The sequence below is a fragment of the Orcinus orca genome, chromosome 6 (assembly GCF_937001465.1).
Source record: "Orcinus orca chromosome 6, mOrcOrc1.1, whole genome shotgun sequence".
Classification (NCBI taxonomy): domain Eukaryota; kingdom Metazoa; phylum Chordata; class Mammalia; order Artiodactyla; family Delphinidae; genus Orcinus; species Orcinus orca.
The window spans coordinates 53,339,501-53,361,012 of NC_064564.1; the positions used below are offsets into that span (position 1 = coordinate 53,339,501).

Sequence of the window (21,512 nt, forward strand, 5' to 3'; positions counted from 1 at the left end):
GGCTACCCCAAAAAACAAGAAAAATCTCATATAAATAATGTAAGCTCACACCTAAAAACTAGAGAAAGAAGAACAAAACCCAAAGCTAGCAGAAGGAAAGAAATCATAAAGATCAGAGCACAAAAAAATGAAATAGAAACAAAGAAAACAATAGGAAAGATCAGTAAAACTAAAAGCTGGTTCTTTGAGAAGATAAACAAAATTGATAAACCATTAGCCAGACTCATCAAGAAAAAGAGGGAGAGGACTGAAATCAATTAAATTAGAAATGAAAAAGGAGAAGTTACAACAGACACTGCAGAAATACAAAGCATCCTAACAGACTACTACAAGCAACTCTATGCCAATAAAATGGACAACCTGGAAGAAATGGACAATTCTTAGAAAGGTATAACCTTCCAAGACTGAACAAGGAAGAAACAGAAAATATGAACAGACCAATCACAAGTAATGAAATTGAAACTGTGATTAAAAATCTTCCAACAAACAGAAGTCCAGGACCAGATGGCTTTACAGGTGAATTCTATCAAACATTTAGAGAAGAGCTAACACACATCCTTCTCAAACTCTTCCAAAAAACTGCGGAGGAAGGAACACTCCCAAACTCAATCTATGAGGCCACCGTCACCCTGACACCAAAACCAGACAAAGATACTACAAAAAAAGAAAATTACAGACCAATATCACCAATGAATATAGATGCAAAAATCCTCAACAAACTACCAGCAAACAGAATACAACAACACATTAAAAGGATCACACACCATGATCAAGTGGGATTTTTCCCAGGGATACAAGTATTCTTCAATATATGCAAGTCAATCAATGTAATACACCATATTAACAAATTGAAGAAGAAATACCATATAATCATCTCAATAGATGCAGAAAAACCTTTTGACAAAATTCAACACTCATTTATGATAAAAGCTGTCCAGAAAGTGGGCATAGGGGGAACCTACCTAAACATAATAAAGGCCATATACAACAAGCCCACAGCAAACATCATTCTCAATGGTGAAAAACTGAAAGCATTTCCTCCAAGATCAGGAACAAGACAAGGATGTCCACTCTCACCACTATTATTCAACATAGTTTTGGAAGTCCTAGCCACAGCAATCAGAGAAGAAACAGAAATAAAAGGAATCCAAATTGGAAAAGAAGAATTAAAACTGTCACTGTTTGCAGATGACATGATACTATACATAGAGAATCCTAAAGATGCTACCAGAAAACTACTAGAGCTAATCAATGAATCCGGTAAAGTAGCAGGATACAAAATTAATGCACAGAAATTTCTTGCATTCCTATACACTAACAATGAAAATCTGAAAGAGAAATTCAGGAAACACTTCCATTTACCACTGCAACAAAAAGAATAAAATACCTAGGAATAAACCTACCTAAGGAGACGAAAGACCTGTATGCAGAAAACTATAAGACAATGATGAAAGTAATTAAAGGTGACACAAACAGATGGAGAGATATACCATGTTCTTGGATTGGAAGAATCAATATTGTGAAAATGACAATACTCCCCAAAGCAATCTACAGATTCAGTGCCAACCCTATCAAACTACCACTGGCACTTTTCACAGAGCTAGAACCAAACATTTTACAATTTGTATGGAGACACAAAAGACCCCGAATAGCCAAAGCAGTCTTGAGGGAAAAGAGCAGAGCTGGAGGAATCAGACTCCCTGACTTCAGTCTATACTACAAAGCTACAGTAATCAAGACTATATGGTACTGTCAGTAAAACAGAAATATAGATCAATGGAAAGAGATAGAAAGCCCAAATATAAACCCACACACCCATGGTCAGCTAATCTATGACAAAGGAGGCAATGATATACAATGGAGAAAAGACACAGTCTCTTCAATAAGTGGTGCTGGGAAAACTGGACAGCTACATGTAAAAGAATGAAAATAGAACACTCCGTAACACCATACACAAAAATAAACTCAAAATAGATTCGAGACCTAAATGTAAGACCAGACACTATAAATCTCTTAGAGGAAAACATAGGTGAACATTCTTTGACATAAATCACAGCAAGATCTTTTTTGATCCACCTCCTAGAGTAATGGAAATAGAAACAAAAATAAACAAGTGGGACTTAACGAAACTTAAAAGCTCTTGCACAGCAAAGGAAACCATAAACAAGAAGAAAAGACAACCCTCAGAATGGGAGAAAATATTTGCAAATGAATCAATGGACAAAGGATTAATCTCCAAAATATATAAACAGCTCATGCAGCTCAATATTAAAAAAACAAACAACCCAATCCAGAAATGGGCAGAAGACCTAAACAGACATTTCTCCAAAGAAGACATTAAGATGGCTAAGAAGCACATGAAAAGCTGCTCAACATCACTAATTATTAGAGAAATGCAAATCAAAACTACAGTGAGGTATCACCTCACACCAGTTAGAATGGGCATCATCAGAAAATCTACAAACAACAAATGCTGGAGAGGGTGTGGAGAAAAGGGAACCCTCTTGCACTGTTGGTGGGATACAGCCACTACGGAGAACTGTATGGAGGTTCCTTAAAAAACTAAAAATAGAATTACCATATGACCTTGCAATCCCACTACTGGGCATATACACAGAGAAAACCATAATTCAAAAAGACACAGGCACCCCAATGTTCATTGTAGCACTATTTACAATAGCCAGGTCATGGAAGCAACCTAAATGCCCACTGACAGACGAATGGATAAAGAAGATGTGGTACATATATACAATGGAATATTACTCAGCCATGAAAAGGAATGAAATTGGGTTATTTGTTGAGATATGGATGCATCTAGAGACTGTCATACAGAGTGAAGTAAGTCAGAAAGAGAAAATCAAATATAGTATATTAACACATATATGTGGAAGCTAGAAAAATAGTACAGATGAACCAGTTTGCAGGGCAGAAATTGAGACACAGATGCAGAGAACAAACGTATGGACACCAAGGGGGAAAAGCGGCGGGGGGGTGGTGGTGGGATGAATTGGGAGATTGGGATTGACGTGTATACACTGATGTATATAAAATGAATGACTAATAAGAACCTGCTGTATAAAAAAATAAAATAAAATAAATACCTTATCACAATCATAGAACCTTAATACTTACCACGTTACTGCATGTTCTATATCGGATATTTCTTCCCTCACAGCTCCTAGAAAAAAAAAAAACGAAACTCATTACTACCTATGAAGGGCCCCAAATTTGAACTGTTTTGTTACAAAAACCATTTCCTCTCAGTACCAATATAAAAGCCTCTCTTTTCTTCTGAGTATGCTCTTAGAGGAATTAGTATCAAATGTTAAATTGAGCAGACCTCAAGGAGTTGTATACATAAATTGATTTCTCTATAAGGGTTGAAACTAAGCATTCATTTTGCTTCAAAAGTTGTCAAAGTAAGTACTTGTAATGAGTTCTTATTTAATCAAATAGATTTAATGCAAGGTTTTCTGATAAATATTAATATTAAATGAATCCTCTGTTAATTATCTCTGGTATAAAACTAAAGATAAGTTTCACTAATATGACAGATCTTACATTTAGAATATGATAAAAATTGGACTTAACATTCAACATGGCTTTTAAAATTACACATCTAAGAATATGAAAGTCATAATTCTTAAAGAATTATCTTCATTTCTAAAGTACATCCTCATTGTGGAGGTTTTAGAAAAGAAAGATGACGCAAAAGAACAAAAATCCCCCATAGCTGTCTCATCTAAAGATAATCACTATTATTTTGATTTATTAATTTCTTTCCAATGCAGAGGAAATAACATCACTTACACAATTTTATAGCTTGCTTTTCTTCCACGTAAAAATTTTTGGAGTTATTTTTCCACACTACTAAATAACTTTAAAGACATCATTTTGAGAGCTACATACTATTCCATCAAATGATATAACTTGTGTAATCATTCTTCCATTTCTTGTCATTTAAGTAGTTTCTAATTTGGGGTTTGGTAAGTGATCATGTGATAAACCATGTCCATGCGTATGTTTTATCCAAGTTTCTGACTATGTCTTTAGGAGAGATAAGTTTCTAGAAGGGGAATTACAGCACTAAAGGGAAAGAACTTTTATAAGGCTCTTGATAAATATTGCCAAATTGCATTCCATAAAGGTTGTACCATTGCATTCTCCCACCAGCAATATATGGGAGTTTCCATTTTACTGAACTCTTGTGAACAAAAACAATCAATTTTTTATTAAATGTTCAATGATGACACTTAAGAACAGCAGTACTCTGCTCTTTCAAAATAAGTCACACTTATAAAAAAACAAGTAAAATATGAAATTCTGAGAGAATTATCATACTAATAACTAATAGTTATGGAATTCCAGGTATATTTCTAAGTTTGTTATATGTATTAATTTATTTACTCTTCTCAAGAACACTGGGAGACAGGGTACTATCATTATACCCATTTTACAGAAGAGAAAATGTAAGCTTAGGGAGGTTAAGTAACTTGCCAAAATCATACAACTATTAAGTAATAGAGCTGAGATTTGAAACCGAGCCATTCAGAGCTTACACTCATAACCGTGATGCTTTACTGCCCCCTAATTCACTTGTTTGTTCAGCACACGCCCATTGAGCTCCTATTATATACTGGGCAATACATTTACTTCTGGGAATACAAAGAAGAATGAGCATGACTTGGTCTTCGCTATTAAGAAAATATTCATATAATTCAGTGTAAAAAATGCTAGATAGTATTTGTGTTAGGTCTCAAGAATGTCATCAAAAAGAAAATGTCACCTGAAAATACAATTACACAAAGGCTTTCTTAGAGAGATAGAAAGGTCCCAGGCTTGAAGACTTGACTGTAACCAGACTGACTATATTAATATGCACTCAACAGTAGAATGTAACAAAGGAAAAAAAGGGCTGGCCAGAATCACAGGAAAAAAGGAGAATGGAAGACATACTAGGTTGCCAGTGCCCAGCCCAGCAATGTCCCAGGCTAAGGGCCAATGAACTTCACGTCCTCCTGATCCCCTTGGCTAGGCTGTTGCTATCACAGTCCAGATGCCTCACACTAACCTAGCTGATGCCAGTGAATTTTTTGCTCATCTCAGAAATATCCCTCATTACAATGCCATGTTGATCAAAGCAATTTGCCAAGCGTGGTCTGTTTTTACATGACTGCTAAGAGGCAGAGGCACTGGTCATGCTGACATGGGAATGGTCCATGTTATGGACACTTCTACTTCACACTGTAAGTTAATAAATTGGCATTTTAACTTGAAATATTAACCTCACAGGCCAAGTCATCGCAAGTCCACCTCCAAGAGAAGGATTTGTTCTTGGTGTGACTGCTGAAAAATATCAGGTTTCTGAGTTTAAAAAGATGAGAGCTAGGCTCCAATTGATGGTAAATTTACAAGGTAATTAATGCTATGACCTGGACGCCTTTGGTAGCATGCCATGTAGACATCAGTGTTGGCTGAATGTGATATGTTTTTCAATTTTGAAATTCCTAGTGCATATGTGACATACTGTAGTGGTTAAGAGTACCCAGTTTGACAGCAGAACCTTCTTTCTGGAATCCTGATTCCTTAGTTTCTATACCTCAGTTTTGTCATCTTTAAAATAGGATAATATTGCTTATCTCCTGGGATTATTATGAGGAGTAACTGAGTTAATATTTGTGAAGCACTTCAAACAGTGCCTCACACAGAGTAATCATTATACAGACATTTAAAAATAAATTAATTATATAATAGATGTAAAAATATAATAGATATTAAAAGAGGGTGAAGGATACGTGGAGAAGAAACCATAGGCAAAGGCATAGAGGAAAGAAAAGATATGGTGTGTTTGTACATTTTCAAGCGGTTTGGTTGTGTAGTTTTGGGTGTACGTGGGGAACTGAAAGAGATTAAAAAAAAGCCTTCTAACTGTGAACTTTGCAATAGGCAGAGGGGAACCACTGAAGGTTTTAAAACAAAGGAGATCCAATGATGACTTCTTGCCTTAAAAAAGTGAACTCTGGCATTAATCATGAAGACCTTAAAATGCTATGTTTTTCACCCTCCTTTTATTTTATTTTCCTAACCTTATCTCCCTGAAAGGAATAATGGAAACACATCTGAATTAGGAGTTTGACAATCTGAGTCATAGACTTTGCTCTTCCCCTTGCGTAAGCCTCTTGTCCTCTCAGGGTTTTTGCTTCCTCATCTGTCAACTGGATATCACTGTATACGGAAACGGCAGTGCCTAAAGTTGTGATCACCAACTGAGATAACTCACAAAAGTTCTATCTAAACGTCAATGGGGTTATTAGAGATAATGCTTACTAAAAAAATTAAAAAGCAGAAAAACATCTAGTTCAATAATTTAAATGAGCCTTTTCCCAGATATTTTAAACTATGAATACCTACTTCGTATGTTCTAAAAGCATCCTTGAGATGGACCTAGAGATTATCATATTAAGTGAAGTAAGTCAAATAAATACAAATAGTATATAATAGCACTTATATATGGAATCTAAAAAAATAATATAATTAAACTTATTTACAAAACAGAAACAGACTCACAAATATAGAAAACAAACTTACGGTTACCAAAGGGGAAATGCGGGGGAGGACAAATTAGGAGTTTGGGATTAACATATACACACTACTATATATAAAATAGATAAACAACAAGGATTTACTGTATAGCACAGGGAACTATATTCAGTAGCTTGTAATAACCTACAATGGAAAAAAATCTGTAAAAGAAAACATATATATAGATGGATAGATACAGATATATAGATACAGATATCTGAATCACTTTGATGTATGCCTGAAACTAACATAATATTGTAAATCAACTATAGTTCAATAATTTAAAAAAAAGCATCCTTGGGTAACAGGAAAAGTAAGCATATAATGTAAAAGATTGAATTAAATTCTTCTCATTTAGCAAAAACAAAACAAAAACAAACGGCGGTGGGGGAAGAGAGGGGTTCCCATACTAGGAGGGGCCCACCCACAGAGTGGGGATTAGCAGGGACAGGGAGAGACCTTCGGGGGATCAGGGCATCAGAGGGGAATGCGGATAGCATTTCCCCCACCCACTCGGGCCTGGCAAGCCTACTGAGGTCCCAGGCCTGAACCACCGTCCTCCAAGGCCCCCTCTGGCCATGCTGAGCCTAAGCCGTGCCCCCCACCCCACCCCCAGGGCCTTTTCTGGCTGCACAGTTCCTGATCCCCAGCCCTGCCCTCCCTTGTCTACCCCCCCGACCCCCACCAAGGCCTTTTCGGGGTTTTTTTTTTTGGCCGTTGTGGTTCTGTTTTGCCTTCTTTCTGTTGTTTCACTTATATTTTTATTTTTTGTAATACATTTTTTATTTTTCTAATTTTATTGTATTTTTATTCTTTGTTATTGTTCTGCTCCTTTTTGTTTGTTGCCTTTCTTTTTTTTTGTCATGCTGCACAGCTTGCGGAATCTTGGTTTCCAGGCCAGGGGTCAGGCCTGAGCTTCTGTGGTGGGAGCACGGAGACCAAACCACTGGATTAACAGAGAACCTCAGGCCCCAGGGAATACTGATCAGTGTGAGGTCTCCCAGGGGTCCTCATCAGGGCACCAAGACCCCACTCTACCCAACTGCCTGCAAACTCCAGTGCTGGATGCCTCAGGCAAAACAAGCAGTAAGACAGGCACACAGCCCCACCCATCAAAAAAATGAGACAACAAAAGAATATGTTACAGACGAAGGAGTAAAGATCAAATAAAAGACCAAATAAATGAAGAGGAAATAGGCAACCTACCTGAAAAAGAGTTCAGAGTAATGATAGTAAAGATGATCCAAAATCTTGGAAGTAGAATGGAGGCACAGATTGAGAAAATACAAGAAATGATTAACAAGGACCTAGAAGAACTAAAGAACAAACAAACAGTGAGGAACAGCACAATAACTGAAATGAAAAATACACTAGAAGGAATCAATAGCAGAATAACTGAAGCAGAAGAACAAATAAGTGAGCTGGAAGACAGAATGGTGGAAATAACTGCTGAGGAGCAGAATAAAGAGAAAAGAGTGAAAAGAAATGATGACAGTCTCAGAGACTTCTGGGACAATATTAAATGCACCAATATTTGAATAATAGGGGCCCCAGAAGAAGAATAGAAAGAGAAGGGGTCTGAGAAAATATTTGAAAAGATTATAGTTGAAAACTTCCCTAACATGAAAAGGGAAATAGCCACCCAAGTTCATGAACTGCAGAGTCCCAGGCAGGATAAACTCAAGGAGAAACATGCCAAGACACATATTAATCAAACTAACAAAAATTAAATTCAAAGCAAAATATTAAAAGCATCAAGGTAAAAGCAACAAATAACATACAAGGGGATCCCCATAAGGTTATCAGCTGATTTTCCAGGAGAAACTCTGCAGGCCAGAAGGGAGTGGCAGGACATATTTAAAGTGATGAAAGGAAAAAACCTACAACGAAGATTACTCTACCCAGCAAGGATCTCATTCAGATTCGATGGAGAAATCAAAAGCTTTACAGACAAGCAAAAGCTAAGAGAACTCAGTACCACCAAACCAACTTTACAACAAATGCTAAAGGAACTTCTCTAGGCAGGAAACACAAGAGAAGAAAAAGAACCGCAAACCCAAAACAATTAACAAAATGGTAATAGGAACATACATATTGATAATTACCTTTAATGTACATGCATTAAATGCTCCAACCAAAACACACAGACCGGCTGAATGGATACATAAACAAGACCCATCTATACGCTGTCTATAGGAGACCCACTTCAGACCTAGGGACACATACAGACTAAAAGTGAAGGGATGGAAAAGGATATTCCATGAAAATGGAAATCAAAAGAAAGCTGGAGTAGCAATACTGATATCAGATAAGATAGATTTTAAAATAAAGATTGTTACAAGAGACAAAAAAGACACTACATAATGATCAAAGTATCAATCCAAGAAGAAGATAGAACAATAATAAATATTTATACACCGAATATAGGAGCATCTCAATACATAAGGCAAAAGCTAACAGCCATAAAAGGGGAAATCTACAGTAACACAATGAAAGTGGGGGACTTTAACACCCCACTTAAACCAATGGACAGAGCATCCAGACAGGAAATAAATAAGGAAACACAGGCTTTAAATGACACACAAGACCAGATAGATTTAATTGATATTTACAGGACTTTCCACCTGAAAGTGGCAGTTCTTCTCACATGCACATGGAACATTCTCCAGGATAGATCATATCTTGGGGCACAAATCAAGCCTCAGAAAACTTAAGAAAATTGTATCAAGCATGTTTTCTGACCACAACACTATGAGATTAGAAATCAATTACAGGAAAAAGAAAACTGTAAAAAACACAAACACGTGGAGGCTAAACAATACGCTACTAAATAACCAAGAAACAACTGAAGACATCAAAGAGGAAATAAAAAAATACATAGAAACAAATGACAATGAAAACACAACGCAAAACCTATGCAATGCAGAAAAAGAAGTTCTAAGAGGGAAGTGTGTAGCAATTCAATCTCACCTCAAGAAACAAGAAAAATCTCAAAAAAAAAAAATAAAATCTAACCTTACACTTAAAGGAACTAGAGAAAGAAGACGACGAACAACAAAATAACCCAAGGGAAAGAAATCATAAAGATCAGAGTAGAAATAAACGAAATAGAAACAAGGAAAACAATAGAAAAGATAATAAAACTAAAAGCTGGTTCTTTGAGAAGATAAACAAAGTGATAAACCTTTAGCCAGACTCATCAAGAAAAAAAGGGAGAGGACTCAAATCAATAAAATGAGAAACGAAAAAGGAGAAATTACAACTGACACCACAGAAATACAAAGGATCACAAGAGACTACTACAAGCAACTATATGCAAATAAAATGGACAACCTGGAGGAAATGGACAATTCTTGGAAAGGTACAACTTTCCAAGACTGAGCCAGGAAGAATTAGAAAATATAAACAGACCAATCGCAAGTAATGAAATTGAAAGTGTTATCAAAAATCGTCCATGAAATAAAAGTCCAGGACCAGATGGCTTCACAAGTGAATTCTAACAAACATTTAGAGAAGAGCTAACACCTATCCTTCTCAAACTCTTCCAAAAAAATTGCAGAGGGAGGAAAACTGCCAAACTTGCTCTACAAGGCCACCATCACCCTGATACCAAAACCAGACAAAGATATCACAAAAAAGAAAATTACAGACCAATATCACTGATGAACACAGACATAAAAGTCCTCAACAAAATTCTAGGAAAGAGAATCCAATAACACATTAAAAGGATCATACACCATGACCAAGTGGGATTTATCCCAGGGATGCAAGGATTCTTCAATATATGCAAATCAATCAATGTGATACACCATATTAACAAACTGAAGAATAAAAACCATATGATCATCTCAATAGATGCAGAAAAACCTTTTGACAAAATTCAACACCCATTTATGATACAAACCCTCCAGAAAGTGGGCATAGAGGGAACTTACCTTAACATAATGAAGGCCATATATGAGAAACCCACAGCAAACATCATTCACAATGGTGAAAAACTGAAAGCATTTCCTCTAAGATCAGGAACAAGACAAGGATGTCCACTCTCACCACTATTATCCAACAGTTTTGGAAAACCTAACCATGGCAATCAGAGAAGAAAAAGAAATAAAAGGAATCCAAATTGGAAAAGAAGGAGTAAAACTGTCACCGTTTGCAGATGACATGATACTATACATAGAAAATCCTAAAGATTCCACCAGAAAACTACTAGAGTTCATCAATGAATTTGGTAAAGTTGCAGGGTGCAAAATAAATGCACAGAAATCTCGTGCATTCCTATATACTAACAATGAAATATCAGAAAGAGAAATTAAGGAAACAATCCCATTTACCATCACAACAAAAAGAATAAAATACCTAGGAATAAACCTACCTAAGGAGGCAAAAGACCTGTATGCAGAAAACTATAAAACACTGATGAAAGAAGTCAAAGATGACACAAACAGATGGAGAGATATACCATGTTCTTGGATTGGAAGAATCAATATTGTGAAAATGACAATACTCCCCAAAGCAATCTACAGATTCAGTGCCAACCCTATCAAACTACCAATGGCATTTTTCACAGAACTAGAACCAAACATTTTACAATTTGTATGGAAACACAAAAGACCCCGAGTAGCCAAAGCCATCTGGAGAAAGAAAAACGGAGCTGGAGGAATCAGGCTCTCTGACTTCAGACTATTACAAAGCTACAGTAATCAAGACAGTATGGTATTGGCACAAAAAAAGAAATATAGATAAATGGAAGAGGACAGAAAGCCCACAGATAAACCCAAGCACCTATGGTTACCTAATCTATGACAAAGGAGGCAAGACTATACAATGGAGAAAAGACAGTCTCTTCAATAAGTGCTGCTGGGAAAACTGGACAGCTACATGTAAAAGAATGAAATTAGAACACTCCCTAATACCATACACAAAAATAAACTCAAAATGGATTAAAGGCCTGACACTATAAAGGCCTGACACTATAAAACTCTTAGAGGAAAACATATGAAGAAACACTCTTTGACATAAATCACAGCAAGATCTTTTCTGACCCACCTCTTAGAGTAATGAAAATAAAAACAAAAATACACAAATGGGACCTAATGAAACTTAAGAGATTTTGCACAGCAAAGGAAAGCATAAAGAAGACGAAAAGACAACCCTCAGAATTGGAGAAAATATTTGGACAAATTTCCAACTTATATAAACAGCTAATGCAGCTCAGTATAAAAAAACCCAAACAATCCAATCAAAAAATGGGTGGAAGACCTAAATAGACATTTCTCCAAAGAAGACATACAGATGGCCAAGAGGCACATGAGAAGATGCTCAACATCACTAATTATTAGAGAACTGCAAATCAAAACTACAATGAGGTATCACCTCACACTGGTCAGAATGGCCATCATCAAAACATCTACAAACAATAAATGGTGGAGAGAGTGTGGAGAAAAGGGAACCTTCTTGCACTTTTGTTGGGAATGTAAATTGATACAGCCACTATGGAGGACAATATGGAGGTTCCTTAAAAAACTAAAAATATAACTACAGTACGACTCAGCAATTCTATTACTGGGCATATACCCTGAGAAAACCGTAATTCCCAAAGACACATGCACCTCATTGTTCACTGCAGCACTATTTACAATAGCCAGGCCATGGAAACAACCTAAATGCCCATCGACAGAGGAATGGATAAAGAAGATGTGGTACATATACAGAATGGAATATTAGCCATAAAAAAGAACGAAATTGGGTCATTTGTAGAGATGTGGATGGACCTAGAGTGTGTCATACAGAGTGAAGTGTGTCAGAATGAGAAGAAAAAATATCATATAATAACGCATATATGTGGAATCTAAAAAAGTGGTACAGATGAACCTATTTTCAGGGCAGGAATAGAGACACAGACATAGAGAACAGACGTGTGGACACAGCAGTGGAAGGGGAGGGTGGGATGAATTGGGAGATTATGACTGACATAAATACACTACCATGTGTAAAACAGATAGTTAGTGGGAACCTGCTATATAGCACAGGGAGCTCAGCTCGGTGCTCTGTGATGACCTAAATGGGTGGGATGGGGGAGGGGATGGGAGGAAGGTCCAAGAGGGAGGGGATATATGTATACATATAGCTGATTCAGTTCGTTGTACAACAGAAACTAACACAATATTGTAAAGCAGCTATACTCACCACCACCACCCCCCACAAAAAAAAGCTGAGCTGGGGGAGTACCGTCATCCCGTCATTTCGCTCATTCGAGATAAGCCTTAAGAAGACTCTCTGATTCCCAGGAAATGTGACTCTTCGTTCCTGCCGTCTACAATTTGATATCTTCAAAAAAAATTCTATCCCACACACCCGTCTCCCAATCCCAGAGAATCCAAGTTTATAAGGGCAATCATAAGGCAGACAGGTACACCCTTTCAATTTTCTGTTCCCACACTGATTTGCTGTCCTTCAAATACTGGCACTTTTCAAAACTACAAAATCACCCTCATTTTAGATAAATGTATCATATTCTATATAAAGAAATGTTACTTTCAATCTCAGTTGGACTTTAGCCACTTTTTGATCAGTGGTTCCTGCAGAAATAAAACTATTAAGACAAACAAACAAACACAAAACATAGCAAAGAAAAACCCACTTGCCACCATTTCCAAAGTACATCCTGTAATTGTCTAACACCTAATATTGATTTGCAAATAATTTAATTCTGCTTCTGAGTTAAGTCTTCCCTTCACTGTATTGTATTACTTTTTGAGTGAGAGCTTATTTAATTTGAGTGAAATATGATAGTAAAGTGGTAATGTTTGAATTTGGAAAAGTCCTTGTTATTAAAAGACACTATCAAATTGTGGACAATAATATTAATACTAACGTCTACTATATATTGAATGTCTGCTATAGGTATCTGGTCCAGTATTAGGTATTCTGTACACATTATCTCTAAGTTTCCAACAACTGGAAGGCTTTATTATTCCCACTTAATAGGTAAGAAAACTGAGGCTGAGAAAGACTGGGAGGCTGAAAGCCATATACCTACTCAGGAAAGAGAGAACTAGGGATTGGAACTCAGGTGTGTCTAACTCTAAAGCATATACAACAACGATAATAATACAAAAGGAGCAAGATGTACTCAAGACGTGGAAAATCCTAACACTAGATTAAACCTTGGAGGCTGAGCCTGGGGGTTAACTGCACCTTATTTTCCACATCAGTACATAACCTGCTTCTCAATTCTGCTAAAGCCAGTAAGTAAATGACATCTAGATACACCCTGTACATTGGGAACAACTCCAAGAGAACCACACTCATCAGTAAAATGTAATGTGAAAGAACTTCAGGGCAGGAAAGTTTGTATTTTTTGAAAGTTCAAGTTTGTTAACGCGGAATGTAAATTTTACTTAAATAACAAAGTGACTATTCCACCGCAAGGATTTTAACTCCTGCCAAGCGTGAATTTCTTCATTGAAGGCATTTATCTAGGCATAAAAGCCTCATCTGAGAATTATGCAATAACAAATATTTTCTTCTGTTTTTAAAAAAAATTCTTAAAAAAAACAGTTAACATAAAACAGCTGAAAGATTTTCTTCACATTTTAACAAAATAAAATTCACTGCTGGAAATGAAAACAAACATTAGAAATTTCAGTCCAAAATGGTTTCTGAGGAAAATTATAGGCCACCAATAACAAAGGATTTAAGTAAGTGCATCTGCTCAATGAAAACTATGAAACAGCTACAGGACTACATTTAGTGAGTTAAATATTGTACCAATTAATAAATCAGAAACTGGTTCAAGTATAAAAAGAACAAAATATAAATAAAAATATATTTTAAACCAAATTTGTACAGAAATTTCCTTATTTATATCAGCTCTTTACTCCTAACCAGTCATTTGTTAATTTTGGCTTAGTTCCTTTTCTCAAAAAAGGAAATCACCTAAACATCAAGCTATCATTTGTGAATTATTTTAATTCACTTATAATGAGATTAGTATAGGCTTGAAGCATACTTTATTGGTCTCTAATTAACACATAACAAACCATCCAAACTCTTCCAATACTTAACATCCTGATGTTATCTTAGTTTCTATTACCATAATTTAACAACCTTAGAAGAGATGAATTGCCATGGAAAATTAAAAGCTCTCTTTCCAGGCTTTAGCCATTTGTTGGCTTTTTTCCTCCCTGCTTACATAAATCTTTAAAAGAGGAAGGTATATTCGATTCATCTCTCATTAAGAATAAAAGAAGGATCTGGTAAATACATCAATTTAAATTAAAAATTCTTCACATCTCCTCTCTAAGCAAACAGATCCTTCTGGTGACGCAACCAGACCCATCCTTGGTGTTAGTGAACCGTTACAAGAAAATCTGATAAATGTGTATATTAAATGCCAGAGTTCTTAAGGACAATTGCACTTGTGTTAGGCTCATGAAGCTTTGCCTTTGATTTTCAAAAGCCAAAGGGTGCTGCTAAGTAAGAACAGGTTACTGTATTTCTCTGAGTACCTCCTGCCTTTCAAATACAGACTCATGGGCAAAGAATTTTGAAGTAAGACAGTCCATCTGCTTATCTCTCTCTTTTTTTGGTCATCCAAAAGGACACTCTGAGCTTTTTACAAGAGAACAGACATAAAACCATGTCAGCAATTTACGCCAGAAGGACTCTGGGTCCTTTAGACCATGGGTCCGAAAATGATCATGAATTGGACAAGACCAGCAGACTGAGAGCCTCAGCTGGGACTTCACGGAGTATTGGAACACTGTTTTCCTCCTTCACTTCAAGCGAGACTTTCAGTACTCACGGGAGCCATAGTGCAGGAGGGTGTCCCTAAGGAGCCGGTTAAAATATTTTGCCATTTCTAGGGCTTTTTACAAAGACCTCAAGAGGAATAACAAATTCTGAGAACACCCAAGAGAAAGAAGTGCAAATGCACTGCTGGGCTGCTTTTCACGTTCCATGACATATTATCGTAACAGTTTCTTTCGGGAAAGAAAACTTGATACCAATGAACTTGGTCATTAAAAAGGAAGCTATGTGAACCTGCGGACATGGTGTGTAAAGCTATCCTCAGATGCTCACTACCCTAATCTGGGGGTCAAACTGGATGCTGAAAACCTAGGGGCTAGAACTGGAGTCCGTTCTGGAGCACCACAGATGGTTAGTAGTGGTCTTGCTTTGCACAGGGAGAAAAGGAGTTAGAAGATATGCCATCCCTGTGCATCTCCTAAGTCCCGAGTTCTCATTTTCCCCTTAACTCTCTCTGTCTCACTCTTGTGCTTAAAAAAGTCATTCTTTAATGCTCTACATTTTATTCCATGTTTAAAATAATTATTTAATTCTAATTTAGAATGTCTTTCATGAGAATCAAAATGAGCCTTTTTCATGTGGAAACTCTGTGTGGCACTTGGTCCCAACAGGATGAATCGATTCAGCACTGTCCCTTCTTCAAAAAGTAACTACGTAAAAACAGAGAGTAGAATGGTGATTACCAGGGCCTCGGAGGCATGGGAATTGGGGAGATGTCCTTTAAGGGTATGAACTTGCAACTAGTAGATAAATAAGTCTTGGAGATTTAATGCACAGCCTAGTGATTATAGACAACAAGACTATATTGTAAACTTGAAAGTTGCTGAGAGACTAGATCTCAATTGTTCCCACTACAAAAAAAGAAAGAATAATTATGTGACATGATAATAGCATTAGCTAATGCTAAAGTGATAATCATATTGTAATATATACATGGATCAAATCAACTCACATGCCTTACACTTACACAATGTTATATGGTCAATTATATCTCAATAAAAAAGTATCTACACATGACTGTGCTTATATTGTATATTCATTATATATCTCTGAATAATTGGAGACGTCCTAGTATGCATCCCTACTTATTTATTAACATTAATAGATTTGAAGTATTTTTAACAAACATTTAATGAATGTATATTGAACAAACATTTAATGAATGTATATTGAAGTATTTTTAACAAACATTTAATGAATGTATATTTAATGAATGTATATTGACTCTGAACATGAATCCCATTCTACCCATACCCATCCCCCTGAATAGTCACGTGCTCCCAGACAACCACCTATGTCAAATAAGAAATTTACTTACAAGAGTCTACATAACAAATAATGTTTAATCTGGTATCACTTGCCTATGAAAAACTGATCTTAAATGTTAAAGGTGTCTTGGACCTTCTTCCTGGTACACTTCAGTTTTTTTCCATTTAAGGTTAAAGCTCCTTCATTAGACAAAGCCGCCAAAATTCTAGGAGTAATGTATCCCCGACACACATACGACCTCCAGTGGAAAAGTGCCTTTGAAACAAGGAGACAGACATCTTTGGTGCTATGGGACTTACAAATGCAAGCATAAAGAATATCTCCCTCCTTAAGCATTTAGTTGAAAGGTCCCTGAATGTCATATAGGATGCCTATTTGTTTTGCACTGCCTCTTCTGCATGTGATGTATCACGTGGCTCAAACAGATTAGCGCTAAGGGAGAGTTTTGTGTTTTCTTTTTCTGGCTAGATAGATAAGCAAGCCAAACTATTATGACAACTTGATAAATGCAGCTTTTGAAAATGCTTTCTGTTGTAATAATACAGCAAACAAGAAGGCACGCGGCCAGGCGTCATCCATCAGTAGGTGAGCTGGCGGGGAACAGACCAGAGCCTGGTGTCACACCAGTTCTTCCTGATCTGCTAGGGGCTCTAATGTGGCCTGAGGACCCCAAAGAAGAGTTGGCCTGAAAGCTGAATTTAAAAAGCAATTTTGAAAAGAAGAAGGGGTAACGGAATCCCACACTGAAAAACGATGCCATAAATTGTTTCTTTGGCATAGGTAACCTATTTTTGTAACATGAGTTTTACAATTCAACACTTCTGCTCTATACTGATCTCTCATTATAAAAAACATTCTGAATCCTGTGCCTGCTTGGAGACTCGATTTGTGTACACAGAGAGAGTTACTAGAACTGAATGTGTAGACCAAATCCAGTCTAAATGGAAACCACATAGGTTTAGGAAAAACATTCTAAGATGACATCTTCTCTGTTGTTTGATCTTCTCTTGACCATAGGGAACTGTACTTTTACAGATTCCTGAGCAGCAGCTTAGAGGCTGCAGCGCTGTTCAATTAAAATATAGATACACATGAGGATACTACAGACTGAAGTTTGGAGTTTGGCCTGTGAGTTTCAAATTGGTTTATTTGCTATTATGAGTGTCTGGTATGTTCTAAATTACAACTAGAAAAAACAGTGCCAATTTCTTTTCCCAAACAAGTAGGATTTTACATATCTCTGCCTGTTCTTCAAAGACAGACATGCTACAACAAAGCATTGAGTTCTCGCAAATATCGGCTAGGGTTATGACAATGAGGAGGGTGCTCGTGTAATCAAAAGAGAAGAAAGCAAGAACGACGACACTGGAAACCACAGTGATCATGCCCAGCTTCTAATAAAACCAGAAACTGCCCCGAGCAGACTGCTCAGATAATCTAATGAGACAACATACAACACGCAATCTCGAAGTGAAGATGAGCCCCTGGGCAGGACGTTCTGGTTCACAAATTCTGGTGGAGTGCTTTCTGATTTACAGTCACTTCACACATTTATTGAGCATCCAATCGGAACCAGTACTAAGCCAAGGCATTGTGAAAGGTACAAAAATGAGGACTCCTCTGACCCTTCTCAAAGCTATCATTTAGTTGTAAAAAAATCCACAAGTCCAAAGAGAACACGTATCGGTATAATGTAGCATCAACAGCTAATGGGCGTGGTCTGGATACTAAATATGGAGGTATTAGACAAAGGGACCGACCGATGAGAGACAGAAGTAACTTACAAAGGTGATATCTTAGGAGGGGTGTCCTGTACGGGCCATACAAGTCCCAAGAGGGTGATAGGAGAAAGGAGAATTCAAAACACAACCTTCCCTCCCGGCTCCTGCTTCCTAAAGTACGGCAGTAGATTACTGGCCCCCGTAGTCCATTCGGTCAATTCACCCAGCACTGACTGAGTACCTGCTATGCAAAACAGGAAGACATAAAGAAAAGCAAGATAAAACCTGTGCCCATCGTGCTGACAGTCTAGTGGGGGACAGGGTCTTATAAATAACTATAACACAAGCCAGGCTAGGTAAAAGTGATTAAAAGTGGTGCAAACATAGTGCCTTAGAAATATAGCGAAGTGAGACTTGGGGCCACTGCTGGAGGTTACTTTAAATAACACTGAGGGTTTGTGGGCATGGGCAGTGCGAGGCGTTGTAGGAAGAGGGCTCATCAGGAGAAAAGGCACAGAGTCAGCAGCATGGCCATCAGTTGAAAGGATCAGGACACAGGCCTGCAGCCACCCAGGATACTTTTCACTTTTAGAAAATGTATTTTTGGTTACTTGCTTTTCTCCTTTGCAGTCCCTCTGTGTGATCTCTGAGCTCCAGTGCCCAGTGAAGCATGGTTTACTGTTAGCATTCCACAAGCATTTATTGAGAAGTGCAAGGAAGGAAGGAAGGAAGGAAGGAAGGAGGGAGGGAAGGAAGGAAGGAAGGAGGGAGGGAAGGAAGGAAGGAAGGAGTAGAACAGAAGGAAATGCTAGAAGGATAATTTCAGGTTGCAAAGAATTTTTGGCCTCATATTTGTTCCAATTTTTGAACCTGAAACCCAATTAAAATCTTTCTACAATAAACCAAAGATGAAAAGTTTAAAACGAAACTAAATAGCTACAAAAGGAAAGAAACTTTGGCTCTTTTCTACGGACATGTTTATTTTCACATATTTACTCAAAGTTGTATTTGTCACTGCAATGAATTTGTTCCCTCTGAAAGAGGGCGAGGGGTGGGGGCCCTGGGGATTGCTGCCTTTGGCTAGAGATCCACCAGCAGGAAGGACATGTACTTTATAACACATACACACATGCCATAAGATTTGCAAATGATCTTACATTTGCTCCGGACGTGTACTTTATAACACATACACACATGCCATAAGATTTGCAAATGATCTTACATTTGCTCGGTAGCCAAAAGAGGCAAAGAATGAGAATAAAAACAAATGTGTTTTAGCAACATCAAGTCCAACTTTTCCATCTTCCCCATGAGGAAAATGTGTATTATGAAACTCTAGGACTCTCACAATCTCACCCCATACAGCCCTGGAACTGGGAATTTATGAATTATTTTGGCTAGAGACAAAAGTTCTTCAATCTGCCCGTATCACCCAGATGTCCACTACAAAATGAGGGCCTGGAGAATCATAACATTTTTCTTTAAAACCATTCATATGCAGAGCAGTTTTAGACTCCTCTTCCTCTCTAACAGCAAAATGGGTCACACATTCGACTTGGAGTTGAAGGGCGCCTTAGACATTCTTTCAATATAAACATTTATTGAACACCTATTCTGTTCCAGGCACTGTCCACTTGACATCGTAGATGAGCCCCACCTAAATCCCAGAGAAACTGAGAACCTAATCCTACGTCACACAGCTAGAAAAGAGTGGGGTCAGTCTTCAAAATTAGTAGTTTGATTAAAAAAAAAAAAAGGGATAATCCACAAAATACGATAAAGTTTCTATCAGAGGCAATGAAACACACGGTTTTTCTTAAGAGTCAGGTTCCCAAATAGGTGACTGTTTCCCGTAGGAAAGGATCTCTATCTTGACTAATGAGTCCTACCCCAAAGCCAAGGTAGAGCTTGGCCCTGAAGCTATTTGAGCTTGGCATGTGTAGTAACGGGCTTCAGCTGATGATCACACATAAATAGGATGTTACTTACGTTCTGTACTTATTTTTTTCTGTCTCTAGGTAAAGTATCCATTCCCCAATGTATGTAATTCTGGTATCTTTTTTTTTTTTCCTCTTAATATCTTGTGTTCTTTTATTTCAATCTCTCTCGCTCTCACAAACACACACGCACGCACACACGCAGGCGCACACCCTTTCGTCCCTTTATCCCGCACCCCCCATCCCCAGTGGTTGAAACTAAGGAAAACAGAGTTAGATAAACTCCTCTCTTCTATTGTACTGATACAAACTGGGATCAAACAGATGAAAGAGAATTCAAGGAAGTCTTTCTTTTTTTAGGGGGACAGGGAAAATGATAGATGCTGAATTGAAGGTGGAAAGTTAAACTCTATGGTTAAGAAATTCAATGAAATTGAGGGGAAGCTGATCTCAGAGAATTTGCATAAACCACCCCAGTCACTGGGAATTAACTTAGTTAGTCACTAACAACCTGGAGGTTTAAAGGGTCATATCTATAAGCTTAATAATGGAATGGAAGAAAATTTCAGAAATCATGAAGTCTATTCACCACTTAGGGCAAGGTTGATCTTGAGTAATACTAGACAAGTGGAGAACTACACAGAAAGGTTATTGCTGTAGCTCACAGGAGTACAGAGGAAATCACTACTTTTATTGTCCTGACATGCTGGTGTCCATGACTTTTCCTCCCACACTGCAGATTAAGTCATTCTATAAAAACCTGAAGGAGGAAGTTAAACATAAAGAAATCTCTTTATCAGAAAATATCTTCTTTTCTTCATAACCCCAACCTCTAAATTCTCAGAAAGCTGGAGACAAACGTCATCATTTCACTATCATGCTCTCCAATAGAGCAGCAATTCTAACACTGGATACACATTAAAGTCACTTGGAGAGCCTTTACAAAATTACTGATGGCAGGGCTCCAACCCCAGAGATCCTAATTTAATTGGTCTTCAGTGGAGTCCAGATATTTGTATTTTTTATAAAGCTTTCCAGGTGACTCTAAAGTACAGCCGGGGTTAAGAACCAGCGCTACAGATGTATTACCTATTTACAGAACTGGGGGAAATTCTCTTAGTTCTTAAAATATCTTGCAACTATAATCAGTAGAAACTCAATATAATCAGTAGAAACTTAATAATATGAT

General features: G+C 37.3%; 1 protein-coding gene across 3 annotated transcripts in view; it reads right to left on the reverse strand.

Annotated features, from left to right (window-relative positions):
* Nucleotides 1-21,512, reverse strand: part of ADAMTSL1 (ADAMTS like 1) — a 1,025,773-nt gene that overhangs the window by 405,731 nt on the left and 598,530 nt on the right. For all 3 annotated transcript variants that reach the window (XM_049711047.1, XM_049711046.1, XM_004276108.3), the window contains one exon: nucleotides 3,133-3,178. In XM_049711047.1, the coding sequence (XP_049567004.1) occupies nucleotides 3,133-3,178 (46 nt within the window). The remainder of the gene's footprint in view (nucleotides 1-3,132; nucleotides 3,179-21,512) is intronic.